This window comes from Gymnoscopelus braueri (assembly GCF_963280865.1).
Source record: "Gymnoscopelus braueri genome assembly, chromosome: 14".
NCBI classification, from domain to species: domain Eukaryota; kingdom Metazoa; phylum Chordata; class Actinopteri; order Myctophiformes; family Myctophidae; genus Gymnoscopelus; species Gymnoscopelus braueri.
Genome location: NC_137619.1, coordinates 33,442,264 through 33,456,515, shown reverse-complemented (window position 1 = coordinate 33,456,515; position 14,252 = coordinate 33,442,264). Strand labels below are relative to the sequence as shown.

The 14,252-nt window shown below is 42.2% G+C and overlaps 1 protein-coding gene across 4 annotated transcripts in view; it reads left to right on the top strand.

Moving 5' to 3' along the window:
• LOC308099830 (SH3 and PX domain-containing protein 2A-like) overlaps positions 1–14,252 on the top strand; it is a 58,982-nt gene that overhangs the window by 1,824 nt on the left and 42,906 nt on the right. For 3 of the 4 annotated variants that reach the window (XM_080448642.1, XM_080448640.1, XM_080448639.1), the window contains exons 2-5: positions 1,451–1,531; positions 10,444–10,519; positions 11,785–11,861; positions 13,226–13,317. In XM_080448642.1, coding sequence (XP_080304768.1) covers positions 1,451–1,531; positions 10,444–10,519; positions 11,785–11,861; positions 13,226–13,317 — 326 coding nt within the window. The remainder of the gene's footprint in view (positions 1–1,450; positions 1,532–10,443; positions 10,520–11,784; positions 11,862–13,225; positions 13,318–14,252) is intronic. The other variant, XM_080448641.1, reaches the window with a different exon arrangement.

The window sequence follows — 14,252 nt, the reverse complement described above, 5'->3', positions numbered from 1 at the left end:
GTGGAACCTTCATTGTAAATCTATGTATTAAAGGGGAAATCCACCCATTTTCAATATTTAACTATGTCATTAATATAGCATAAAGGAGTTGTGTGGAAATAAGAAAAAATTAAAAAAAAAAATAACATTGCAAAAAAATTTAACATTGCAAAAAAATTAACATTGCAAATTACACCATGATGAGTCATCACAGTGTAATTTGCAATGTTAATTTTTTTGCAATGTTAATTTTTTTTGCAATGTTAATTTTTTTTTTAATTTTTTCTTATTTCCACACAACTCCTTTATGCTATATTAATGACATAGTTAAATATTGAAAATGGGTGGATTTCCCCTTTAAGTGCCCTATGGGACAACTTTAGACACTGTTTGGTGTTTGCTCTTCAACAGATTTAGATGTCTCCTTGAACAATTATAATTGATATATATCGCATAATGGGACCAACATGTGTTTCATTAGACACTAAATTAACACATTGAATGCCAAAAACGGTCCGGACCGTTTTTGAGGGTCCAAACGAGAAGTGCCGAAAACGGTCCGGACCGTTTTTGACCCAATTCTATTTTTATACATGTGGGCCACGTGGGGCGCTAAAACGAAACTTTGACATCACCCAAGCATTTTCTGAGAAGAAGAGGCTGGATCTGGCTCCATGTCAAAAATCCTTCCGGTCGGCGTTTTCAATGTTATCTCCTTGATTAAAAGCTTAATATCTCCATTTCTTTTTAATGTGGTGGAAACGAGCCGTTTTCGATCGGCGATCACGCTGCAATGGAGGGTCGCGTTGGAAATATTATTGTTCCAGGCGTTAGTCGGGACCCTCCGCCGTCTCGCACGCACGCTTTGTTTACATGCATTTCCGCGTCGGGACTTCTCACAGCACGAATCGTATAACGCAAGTGGATGGAAGAAATGCTGGCACTCAACGTATACTATTTTAATAAACCTCTGGCACCCAATGTGTTAAAAAGGACTGAAAAGTACAATGGTAAGCTGGTAATTATACAATGAAATTGGAACGTTATGGTTTCTCATCCACATAATCGTTCTTATTGTGTGTGCAGATGAAAGGCCTTTTGATTCTGGTTGTTGCTGCATAGCATTGAGCTTAGATAATGCGGTAGAATTCAAGGAAAATAAAAATCTTGCCATGTCCCAAAAATCAATTTCCTGACTTGGCTAAACTCGTGTATGAATTTCACAATAGTTGAATGAAAACCCATTGCCGCTCTCTTTCGAATGCTGGCAGAACTTCTAATGAGGTGTGGCTGAAACCGACAGGCCTAATGAGTTTGTTTGACCTCCGATGACCTCTGGAAGTTAAGTCAGGAGGGAAATGCACTTTGTGTCATTAGGGAAAATCAAGCTAAAGTGGTGCGGTGCCATGGCATCTTTGACAAAGTGGCTTTCCTTAATGTCCTTTGTTTACACTCGTCTTTCTCTCACTAGGTCTATCTCATCAATGTCACTTACTCCGAGTCCTCTTCCCACGTCATCTACAGGAGATACAGCAAATTCTTCGACCTACAGGTACAACATCTTTGTCCAAACAACAGCACTCTAACCATCCAAATGACATATGGCTGTGTTCATATTCGAAAACACTGAGATATTGCCATGTCATTACATACTATGAATGTGACAATGTTAGGAGGCCCAATGCAATGGAGTTTTCCACAAGCGTTTGCTGGCGTATTTTATTCTGGGCTCGGTGAGGTCAGTGTGACATGTAATGGTGAAATTATACTTACAGTATAGTCATACGACCGTGCTGCTCGCCAAAAGTAACTGAATTTCAACTGACAAGCATGACAAAAAACGACACGGTCACATGACGAACAATAAAACCAGGCTTTAGTCTCGGCTCACTGGTCAGGTGGGTGGGTGGAGGGCAAGCCTCAATGTGCCCAGTGTGACGCCCCGACGAGGGGAAGCGTCCCCCCTGAAAGGTCTCATTTAAGACCACTGGACACGAGCGGAAATGGGGACATAGGGGGAAATCCTGTCAGCTAGATGCGTCATACGGAGTTAAATAATGAAACCAGAGGAAAACATGATCTCACTCCTGAATGTGGCATGAGACAAAGTTGCCCTTGAAGCTTGGATTTATACTACGTCGCACAAGGGTGTCGCCTTGGCAAAAAGAAAAGACCTACGAGCTAACGACATGTCGTTGCGTTGACTATCGTATTATCAATAGATCTGTTCTGTTTGGCAAAGCGGCACTGTCATACTAGGGAGTATAACATAGGCTTAACCCGTTAACACAGGGAAAGCATCTGTGTCATTTTAGATTCTTTGGCTATTCAAAAATAGCAGATATACAAGATCACATGAACCTGTAGATCTGCTATTTCCGAAAAATAGTGTGCAAACCCTTGAATATATATTTTAAAGCGACCATTTTTGACTCAAATTTTTGCTTCTGGGGGTCCCTGGAACAAAATATTTTGAGATGGGTCCGCAGCCAAATGCATATCAATTTGGGGGTCCTTGACATGAAAAAGTCTGAGCACCACTGATATAGCCAAATACTTTTTTTTTAGAAGACATTTTGTAGAATCGGGTCCTCAGTTCTTAATGGGTTAAGCTTTGCTGGAGGGACACCAACACAGCAGAGGGAAAATAAATGTCCCACACTGAATCACTGACCCAACTCTGTTTACAGCCGGACCACGCAGTGCTCAAACGTCTCTACACTAACGTGGTTGTTAAGACTGAGAGAGACAAATATAGCTAAAACGCCGCCATGAACGGCACAAGCAAGTAATGATAGAGGCGGGGAAATGGCGATGGGAAGGTCACGCATAAATGGACGTGTAGCTCCCTTGTAAAACACAGTATCTGGATCCTCTCAGACGACCTGCTCAAGCAAGCCCACTCAAACCAGACCAGGGGCTTTGTCGGTCTGACTGCGCTGAAGGCGGGCAGAGGAAACCCTTTGTTCCAGGGCCCCTTGCTAATAGCCAGGAAAATCCTGCCTTGCTCTGTTTGATGGAAACAGAGCTTCTCTCCTGTCTCTGTAAACATTAGTCTTGTGCAGAGATCCCTACTACCCGGCTCTGCTTGCCTGGCTATGGTAATCAGTAAAAAGCAACCCTTCCAACAACAGCTGTCTATACAAGTTGGGTGGGGATGGTGAATTTTTATTGGTCTCTCTAATGAATGTAGTTCCTACATGCCAGAAAGGAACAGCCAGCCATGTTCCACTGATCCAGAATCGCATCATTAGCGTCAACAGTGAGCAGGTGCAGGAAAAAAACTAAAACAAACATCACCCATTATAGGGTTGAAACATCTGTACGTCAATCTTTTTTGTCTGGCATGATTTGCAGTACCTTCTCTAAGGAAATCGGATGCCATTTAGAAGATATCAGGGAAAATACCAGAGGGTGCTGGATGGAAATTAGGAGGAAGTCATGATCAGGGGGATGATTACCAGGGAATGGAATCACTGGGGAGTGAAATGACTCCAGGCTATGATAGTGGATAAGTACCGTTCCTTCTACTTACAGCAAGTAGGTAGCTAAATTAAAGTGGACTGTGATCCTACATCTTAACATTAGCAATCTGGCATTTAACCATTTGATCTCATTATTCAGAATTGATGGAAGACGTTTCCCCCTCAGTAGATTGAATCAGATACCATCTCCATATTAGCAGTTTTACTTCAGTACTGCTGCAGTACTGAAGTAAATTACTGCTAAGCATTGACAAAGTCCACTGTGATTCTCGCTATTCTTTATTACATTTATGACACAGTAATTCATCCTCAGAAGTGTCTTGCTCCAAAATAATTCCCGTTTTTTTTGGCCAGACAAAGCTTTTCTGTCTAAGATTGTGTCTTCGCCAACTGACACCTACAGTACAGTGTTTTCAGAGTCTGCACGTCTCTCTGTCCACAAGTGCACAATTGCATGTTTCAGCTAGAAGTTGGAAAAGTTGGATCAGAAATAGTTTACACCCTCTTCTTGACACATTTGATATGCATTATTGAGAATGAACGAATACAATGTGATCCTGATGCTGTTTCACGTGATTTGGCTGGTTAAAAGCTAAGCCAGGTCAGACCAAGTCATGGAACAAAGGCACTGGTAAAAGCTCATTGCCAGTTCTCTCTGTAAGATCTAGAGCCAGACCGATAGGTCGGCCATAATTATTTATTTAGTATCGGCAATTATGATGCTGATTTGTCCCGGCTTTCAACCTGGCGTCCAAGGCATTATTGGCGTATATACATTTTCAGAATATTCCGAAAATTAAGTTCAATCAAGACTGAACAACTGGTATGGCATATTTATGACCTAAAAATGAAACAATTTCTTATAGACAAGATGCCAGAGACGAGCACAGAGGTCTGTGTTTTTTCCTGCTTTGAGTCACCTGGGGCTGACAACTGCTGGACCACAACTGAGCTGACTTATTAATTGCAATATATTAAAAGGCCTGTCTTAAAGAAAACACAACTACAAATACAACAAATACAACAATACAAGAGGAGGAGGGTGGTTTTGTCTTTTAAAATGCCAACATGAGCTAGCTGTGTGGTTTTGTCTGTTAGATTAACCACATTTAACCCTGGCGTCCCTATTTTGGGCATGTCATAGGTGAAAATATTCAAAGGGTTTCAGAAATTTCTAAAATTGCAGATGTATAAGGTGAGCCTGTAGTGTAGATCGGCTATGTTCACTGTTTCATTGTATGACAAAGTATATAGGGCTTAAGTGGTTAAGTATCCCTTTGCAGTGGTAAGTGCACATGCTCCTAATGTTTTGAGCCTTTCTACTGGACTATCGTGTAACTCTTAACTGCTCATTTGGGAAACAATCATCATAAATCAAAGGCATTTCTCCTTCGTCTGGTTCCTTTCCTAAGCTTTCCTGCCGACTACCTGTACATGCTGTAAAAGCCCCTCTGTGGCATGCAAGTGCAGCGCAAAGCATGTTTAGATCCATTTGTTTTTATGCAGAACATTGCTGAGTCTGCAGTCCAACAACCAAACACCATCTCTGGTGTCAGGAGGAAATGGTTTTGACCCACACATGTTGGAAAGGGAGCAGAATTGGTCAGTGTGTCAGAGTTTACCCTCTCCCCCAATCCACACCCATCAACCACAGTGGACAGAGCACACGGGACATGGCATTCCACAAGGGGATTGTGGTGTGTGTGCAAGCTGGCCTGGTTTTCCTTTTGGTCTCTGCTTGGACAGAAGAAAACCCTCCAAAGACCTCTTTAGTCGCCATTATTTTTGGATTGTAGAATTGGAACAGGGTCAGATCTTACCCTGTCTGCACTGTAAGTTGTCTGCCCTGCATTCCTGTCATAAGCTGTGTCCTTAACAATGTTATTTTTTCTCAGTATGCTCTTACATTGAAACTAAGGTACATATAAGGCTATAGGAACTAATGGTTCAGCTAGATATAAAAGAAAGCACACTACAGCCACATACTGGACTTTGCTAGGGGACCCAATAACACTTATTGCTATCCAATGCATGGTTTGATTACTTCCTCCGTAAAAATGTTCGACACATTATCAAAGTGTCGCTATGAATGGAAATGTCCATTCAATATACCGTATGTATTCCTATGGTTGAGCCTTAACCACTTAAGGCCATTTGAACCCTAGTGTCCTTATTCTTTGGCATGTCATAATAGGCAAACATTTGACAAAAATAGGCCAACATTCGGTGACAATAGCTGCTCTACAAACAAGACAAAATGTGGGGGCCAAGAATAGACCCCTGGGGGACCGTGGTCAACGAAGTATAGGGGTTAAGTGGTTAATGTGCGGTGTCATGGCAGAGAGAAGCAAATACTGGCAATCAATCAATCAGAATCAATAAACAGTAGAAGTACTGACAGTGGCTAATTGTACCAGTGGTTTGTGACAAATGGCCCCAAAAGCAATGAACCGTTTTCTTTTAGGATCAGCTAAGTGTTTATGTTTTATACTATTGTAGAGGAGACTGGTTAGCACTGCGTGATGCAAAGCAGCTTGTGTGAATGGTGGTTGAGTGAATTCTGAAGTAGCCAATGTTAGCAAAAGTTACTGACCAAGTGGGCAGTTGGAGATGCTCCTTTTTGCAGTAAACAAATGTCAAGTGGCTGTCAAAACCCAAACAAGGGATGGAATTGGATTGTTTTCCCACTCCAACATTCCTCCAAACTCCCCCCATATGAGATTCTGAGTAGAACAGTGTCTTTGTCTGCACAGAACAAGCTCTCTCTCTCTCTCTCTCTCTCTCTCTCTCTCTCGCTCTCTCTGTCTGTCTGTCTCTCTCTCTCTCTCTCTCCCCACAGTTCTCTTAGGGCAGTTTAAGTGCTCAAATTATAATCATCTTAGCATACAGAAGCTACAGTACGTGTTTTGCCTCCATGTTCAAATTTAGAGTCACAATGGCAAGCCACAGAGACACTTCATTTGAAGACTGAAATCACATTGCACCATAACCAGGCAATTATTCACAACATTGAGGACAAAGAATAGGACCTACTGTAAAGAATAAAAAAAGAAGAAAAAGAAGGAAAAAAGGGGGGGAAAGAATGAGCATATGGCACCTGTTGCTACACAGACAAGTTCATTTTCCCTGCGGGAAGACTTTGGCTGACACAGAGACTTAACACATTAAAGTATCTCCCACGCGGTTTAGGAAAGCGATACAGTACACATAAATACAGTGCGTCAGGGACAAATGGCCCCAAGTTGTGGCTGCTGCGTTACGAGAGTCTGAAATGTGAGAATCGGTGAAATGCTCACCCCACAAGGGTTTCACTCCAAGAGTTGTGTTGGGTCTGTTGCCATGGTGAAGGAGTTCTTTCTCCCACCTGAACCCGAGGAGAAGAGATGTGAGCCTGTCCAGGCAGAGCCCACCCACCCACCCACACCCTAGGGACGGCTGTCATATCATCACCACTGACTGGCTCAGAAGCCTCTCTATCAAGTGGTGGAAGAAGTACTTTCTTTTGCTTAAGTAAAAGTACCAATACCACAGTGTAGAAATACAAGTAAAAGTCCAGTATTCAAAATTGTACCTGAGCAAAAGTACAAAAGTATTGGCATATACTTTTAGTATATGCCAATAGTATCCAAAGTAAAAGCGCCCGTTATGCAGAAATTTCCCATTTCACAAGTTTGTTTTCAAAAAGCTTTTCTTGAAAATATCAGAAACTAGCAGATCACAACGTATAAAATATGGGCCTAATTGATAATTGGTTAGGCTATATGTTTTGTAATGATAATCAAAATCTGCAAATTAACTAGAACCTAAAGTACAATTTGGCTCTGACATGTACTATAAAGTATTGAAAAATGAAAGTAAAGTAAAAGTACCTCGAAATTGGACTTAACCACTTAAACCCAAGCATCGGTATTGTGGGGAAAGCTTTTGCTGAAAATAGCAGATCAACAAGCTCACAGCACGACGCGTTGTGTCGCATTGTGAGCTTGTCGATCGCTGTTTTCAGTGAAAGCTTTCCCCACAATAACAGAAAACAGAAAAGACACTAGTATTGAGCCCTGAGGGACTCCGGTTACCCATATGGAGTTTAAGTGGCTAAGTACAGTAGAGTAAATGTACTTAGAGTAGTTACTTTTCTCTACTGTTCTGTTCTCTGTCAACCAGGGCCGTGTCAGAGAGGCTCTCAGCCTAAAGGGGGCGTGTCCACCACCATGTTCAGCAGAGCACCTGAAAGCATGTTGAATATCGTTGCTGTTGGGCAGAAACCTCATATCTCCATATTCTAACTTGTGACGCGACGCGCTTTGAGCTTGTAGATCTGCTACTTTTGATATTTTTTTTATTTGAATCCTGAAAACAGTTTGGACTTAAGGGGTTTCCACCCGACAGAGACGATTATATGGCTCATTTTGTCAGGCCATGGCTGAAATGTCCAAATCCCCCATGTGTCGTTTTAAACATTAACATTGTTTTATAGAGGTATATATGGAGGAAATAGGACATTTCACTGCTGGCCATTGTTAGAGCGGTCGGAAGGGAACCCACACACCGCAACGTAAACAGGAAAAAATAACACGTCGCCACATGTTTTACAAAACATTTTGTTTTTGTAAAAACATACTTAGTGCGTAATGATGCAACAGTGCACACTGCACAGTGCAATAACAAAAAAAAATGCCCACAATAAACATTTGGCAATTAAGAAAAAAACTTTGCAATACATTCATTCAGTTTTCATAAATCACAATAGAACAAATTTTTATTTTGTGTACAAGTTATTGCAGCCATTTCACCCTGAAGCCAAATGGCAGGGTTCATGTATATTTTGAGGGTCTCTCCTTTAAAATTTAAGGAGCAAGAAAGCAACAGCAAGCAAATATCCTTCTGTGAATTTCTGCTATTTAGGCAGTTTTGGTTAACCAAAACAACTCTTTATATCTGGCAGTTCAACGCACCCTCAAAACACAATAATGGCTGTTGCCTTCTTCAAAGGAAACCACTCCTCGTTTGCTGTCTATGTTTTTGAGGAGGGGGGAAATGCCAAGGGCTGAGAGAGATTTAGAGTTTCAGCAAATGGCAGTAGAGCAGTAAAGAGTACAGTACTAACCACAAGAAGAGAAACCAAACCTCCCTCTCACTGGGAAAACTCCCATAAACAACTCCTACATATCCAGACAGAGTGGATCCAACTTTACCCTCCAAGTGGGCTAGATTCTGTTTGTCCACCTGGTTTCTTTTGGCTCGCTCTGGCCCAGAGCCTACTGGCCTAGCCCAGAGATGTGTGAGTGCTTTCGCTTAGTTCTGTTCACAGCCTTTGCCGTTCAATAGAGCACATCTGGAACGAGGCAAGGCAGGGGCAAGGAGGAGCTACATGTGAAATGGAGCATGATTTTAAAATGTATTCTTATTTCTTTTTTACTTTAGGATAGTCCCATGCACATTAATTTACCTCAGGATTGTTTTCAGATGAGATGGCAAGAACATATAGAGGTGGTCCAGACATATACTTAACACTTTGTCAAACATGTTCCTTACACACTCAACAAAATCAGCTCATACATCATGCATACCGGTAACCATGGCCCCTAGTTTTTCCTAGTACACTGGGGGACATATTGTATTTGTACGTGCATTATGCATCCACGTGCACTGACTACAGTATACTGTAGTATGTGGAAACACACAAACTCTTCTGTGCTAAAGGTGAGTGTTTCTATGCTGTCATTATAAAAGACCACTTCATGCACAGTTTCCACTTTCCCTCTTTGCACAGCTGCAACTTTGACCCAGTTACATTATTCGGTTACTCGGTTTTTCATGGGTGCATATTATTGTTGCAACAACTGTGGGATCAGAATCAACAGAAGAATTGTCTTTCTTCTCCTGCTTCCAGCGTCGAGTGCTGTCACTGTATGTTGGCAGAACTTGGCACACATCTAAATATACTAAAAATATTCTCTTTTAATTTAGACAGTGGGAAATAAAAGACGCTTCGGCCTATATGGTTGATAAATCACAGAGTTGATAGTTGACTTTTTAAGCTTCTTATGAGTAAGTTGCAGTCGAGTGAGTTTTCACTTAACTGCGCATGACGTAACTCACTCGGTCACCCCAGAGATCAAAGTGACCCCTTGTCTGGTGACTTAACGTAGTAGCTCTTCAGAGGCGATGTAATTACACCCCGTATTGCAGTAATTTAACATGGGGTTCGTCTGCAGCAGGAGAGTTCACGACCCCCATGTGGTTTTATCACTGATCTCATCTCAGATTCCACCACTGAGCTCTGTCAGATTAACTGGTGCCGCATAAAAGACAACTCGCGTGGTTTAGCCATCAAACCACAGAGTTAAAGCATCAAACAGATGGCCTGAACTTAATTACTATAGACATTAAGATGATTGGTAGATAAATGTTTTCTTGAATTGTCATTCAAAGTCATAGAACAGTGGTTCACAAACTTTTCCAGGCCAAGGACCCCCAAACTGAAATGTATTTGGATGTGGACCCCCATTTGAAAAGTTTTTGTGCCAGGGACCCCCCGAAGAGATTTACGTTAAAACAAATCAAAATGATTAAAATGGATTTGTTTTCCAAAGTTTTTCAAAAATAGCAGATGTACAATCTCACAGCGCACAAAGTGGCACGTTGTGAGCTTGTAGATCTGCTATTTTTGAATAGCCAACGTATAAATGGATTTATGGATTAAGTGGTTAAAATGATTGTGATGCTATATTAACTACTTTTGCTGGGGACCCCCTTGAACACCTCCAACGACCCCTGGGGGTCCCGGGAACCCCACGTTGAGAACCAAAGTCATAGAATATTAAGTTCAGTACGTGTCTGGTATAAAGGATAGCACATCCTTGACCCAAACTTGTGAATGGTGGATGTTTATCAGACTTCCAACAGCGGAGAACAAGCCTCAGAGCTATAAGTGAGGAAAATGCTATGAAGTTCATTCCTTTTTTCATCTCTTCTCCAGATGCAGATCCTCGACAAATTCCCGATTGAGGGCGGACAGAAGGACCCCAAAAAGAGGATCATTCCATTTCTTCCTGGTGAGTGCATAAAAGTGCACACAATTACAACACAGCATGATCTATCTATGCTGTACATTCTACCATCATGTCATCGCTAGCTTGTGCCTCCACAGCCGTTTAGTTTCTGTCGGAGAGAGAGAGAGATTTCGCAACGAGAAAGGCAACAAAACAGGCCTTGCACATTTTTTTATGCATAACAGATATCCGTTTGTACTCCCTGCATACTCCATAGCTCAGCCTACTACAGTAACTTTCCTTCAACCAAGCCCCCGGTCAGTTGTTGGTCTGGTATGGATGTAGTAGGAGGCTGGCAGAGACAGGGATCCATCTCTAATCTGATAAAAGTCAGCGTGGCCCAGAGAGCAGTGAAGAGCCCCTTTGTTTAGTCAAACTCTGAAGCTTCAATCTGGCTAGTTTTGAACTGACCGTAATGCCTATTGCCTGATTTATACTTGGCTGTACGCTGTGTCGCGGCACTGAACATCACTGATCTACAAGCTCTGCTATTTTTGTTGCGCGACACCGGAGTGCAACTAAGTATAACCAGGCTTTAAGAAGGGTCCACATTGCATTTAAGAAGTTCATTGCGTCATGGGGCCTATTCATTTATACATGCTAGTTTAACAGCCCGCTTATTGAGTATTCCCTATGGTATCACGATAACACCATAGTCGAGGAACCAATTACCAATTTATTTATTCATTAGAGATCTTTTGACTAACACCCCTTTTTAGTGCTTGTAGTCACTAAGTACCGCTGTTCCTCTGAGTGCGTGAGCGATTCTTCAATGAAAATGAAATGAACACTCAGGATTTTACTGTGATCATTACATGGCCCCAGTCAGTTTACCAATTAAACAATAATCTACTGCTGTAGAGGCTAGTAGTAATAATATCCCTTGATATTTATCATTCCTCCCACCCACTAGTAGGAGTCCATTTTTTTACACTCTCAGGGTTAAATTAATTTATTGCTGTGATACCTTTTCATTGTGCACTATGCAGTGCTAATTTAACTTGGAAACCAGACGAATCTGCCGCAGCAAAAAAAAAATGGCCCTGGGCAGATTGGTCTGGCGCTCACCCCAGAGTTGTGGGTGACCAATCTGGGCCCACTATTCAAAGTGGAATTTCTTTTGCTGTGTGACGTTTGAATCTGTTTGTAACCGCCCCTTGGAAATGAATCTTCCACACCGAAGTCCCAGACTGATATCTACTCTGTGATATTAGTCTGGCCATGCCAGGCTATAGCGCTAATTGAGGATGCTCTGTTCATCCTTCCAGGCAAAGTCTTATTTCGCCGAAGTCACATCAGGGACGTGGCGGTCAAAAGACTGAGGCACCTGGATAACTACTGCCAGGTAAGACAACAGCTTTCTCTCTGACAAAAGCCTGATTTATACGTTGTTGCACTTTTGTTGACTCACTGCCGGCACAGTACAGTTTCTATTGTTTTACAGTAATCATTCTGATGATGCTGTTTGACCTTTCATTGTTTTGTATGGACGACTTTTGTTATCTGTGCAGGGTTGGGAAGAAGTTACTGATCACTAATGACCTGTATCTGGAATTGTAATCAGTAACCTAATAAGTGGTATCAGATTACTTTAAGTAACCTTTGGAGTACTTCATTTAACGGTGTATTATTGAATGATTGACGTTTCTATTGACAAAAATGTATATAACTGAACATTTGTACATATCTGTCAAAAGGATAAAACACACACAAAAAAATATATATTGCGGTTCTTTTGAGTGCAAATGTGTAAACTGTTGATTTGAATGTAACATTCCCAACCCTGCATCTCTGTATGTGTCAAACAATCCCCCGGGTGACATCATGTCCTACAATGCTGGCAAGTCAGATCCCACTGTCTGTTCTGCCAATACGAGCCTGGACAGGAAAGCAGCAGCTCTATCTGTGCTGGTGGTCACTTCCTGTCACCCATGTAAATAGGCAGCTTATGATTGAAACGCAGGATATAAGGGGCACACAGGGCAAAAGCGTCATACACACAACAAGAGTGAATCAGCCGACCTGAGGTGTGTGTGTGTGTGTGTGTGTGGGGTGTGTGTGTGTACAGCTGGCCTGGCCCCCTGACCTTGTTATATTCATTAGGTCAGATATGGGAACGTGTGAAGCAGGCGTGATGCCAAGTGTGGCAGTGTACTGTATACTTTGTTGCGCACCAGTGTCACGTGGCAAAAATAGCCGATCTACAAGCTCACAACGCGTCGTCATGACACGTTGTGAGCTTGTAGATCGGCTATTTTTGCCACGTGACACCAGCACGCGATACGGTTTAATGTCTATTTACCGGGAATAACCTACCTACCGGTAATAGCAAATATGAATTTGTAATGTAGTTTTGCTGACTGTGCTCTATCTACAGTATTGCCTATTCATACTGGTACAGTGGACACACACAGTAAAGTGTTCTCATTTTGAACGCATGCTGTTACTCATTTAGAGTTGCAACAGAGTGATTTGCATCACCCTCCATATTTGTCCCTTTGTCTTGTCCCACTCCCTGGGATGTGAACCCTCTTCCTTCTCTTCCACACCCTTCAGTGGAGGCGAAGGTCTTTGTGTCATCCTCTCATCTATCGACTGACGTACGGGACTATATGACTCCTCAATAAACTTTGTCGTATGGTCATTGGCGTGCTGGGAAATCGGTTGAATAAACCATCTCTCTCTCTCTTCCTCCCTTCCCACCCGCAGGCGTTGATGAAACTTCCCTCCCACCTCTCCCAAAGCGAAGAAGTTCTGAGGTTCTTTGAGACTAACGCAGAGGACCTCAACCCCCCCAAAGAGTGAGTCTTATTGGCAGTTTACTTTAAGATTTCAGCGTGTTTAGATTAGGCTTTCATTGAACATTCACATTCATTATATTCCCTCTATATTGAACACTGCCCTCTGGTGGGATTGTTAGAACGTTTCAATTGTAGTATGTGTGAAATATGCATGGCGGTGAGATGTTCAACAACCGTCAGCGACACTGACCCATCCTGATCCCAGGTCAGTGCACGGCTCAGCAGTGATTGATAGTCGGCTGAGGGATAATGTAGTTTTATTAATGATGATGTGGAGGGGGGTGACATCTGATCTCAGCCTCGGTGCTTAAGGTTCAACGGTATTATGAGAATGAAGGGTAAGTTCGGGGTCTGGGATCAGGCAAGGATCATTTGTCTTTGTCAGCTCCTCGTCAGTGGGAGGAATTGCAGAGTGAATTGCAGAGTGGTCCTCCTGGATGGGTGTCACAGGACCTTTTGATCGATGGGGTTTCTCCTTAAGGTTATTTTTTTTTTACCTAGAAGTGAACTTTACTCTCCGCCGCAACTCCCTGTATATGTTCTGTATTTATACTATACCGACACATCCTGTGAGGGTGAAAACTGGCTTCTTTTAGTGGTCACTCTACCGCTATACTCACCTCCGCCCCAAACTCCATTTAACCACATTAAACCTGGCCAAACCCTATTTTGGGCATGTCATTATACGCGGAAAATAGCAGATCAACAAGCTCACTATACACGTTGCGTCACAACACGTTGTTAGCTTGTACTGTAGGTCAGCTGTTTTCACCATCATACAAGTGTAAAATACAGCTTAAGGAAGTAGGGTATCGTACATAGACATTGAGTAGTTCGGATATCCAATTGTGCAGAACTGCAGATCCAACCAATATGCCCATATATGGGCATTCCAATATATGGGCATATATATTGGAATGCCCATATATGGTCAT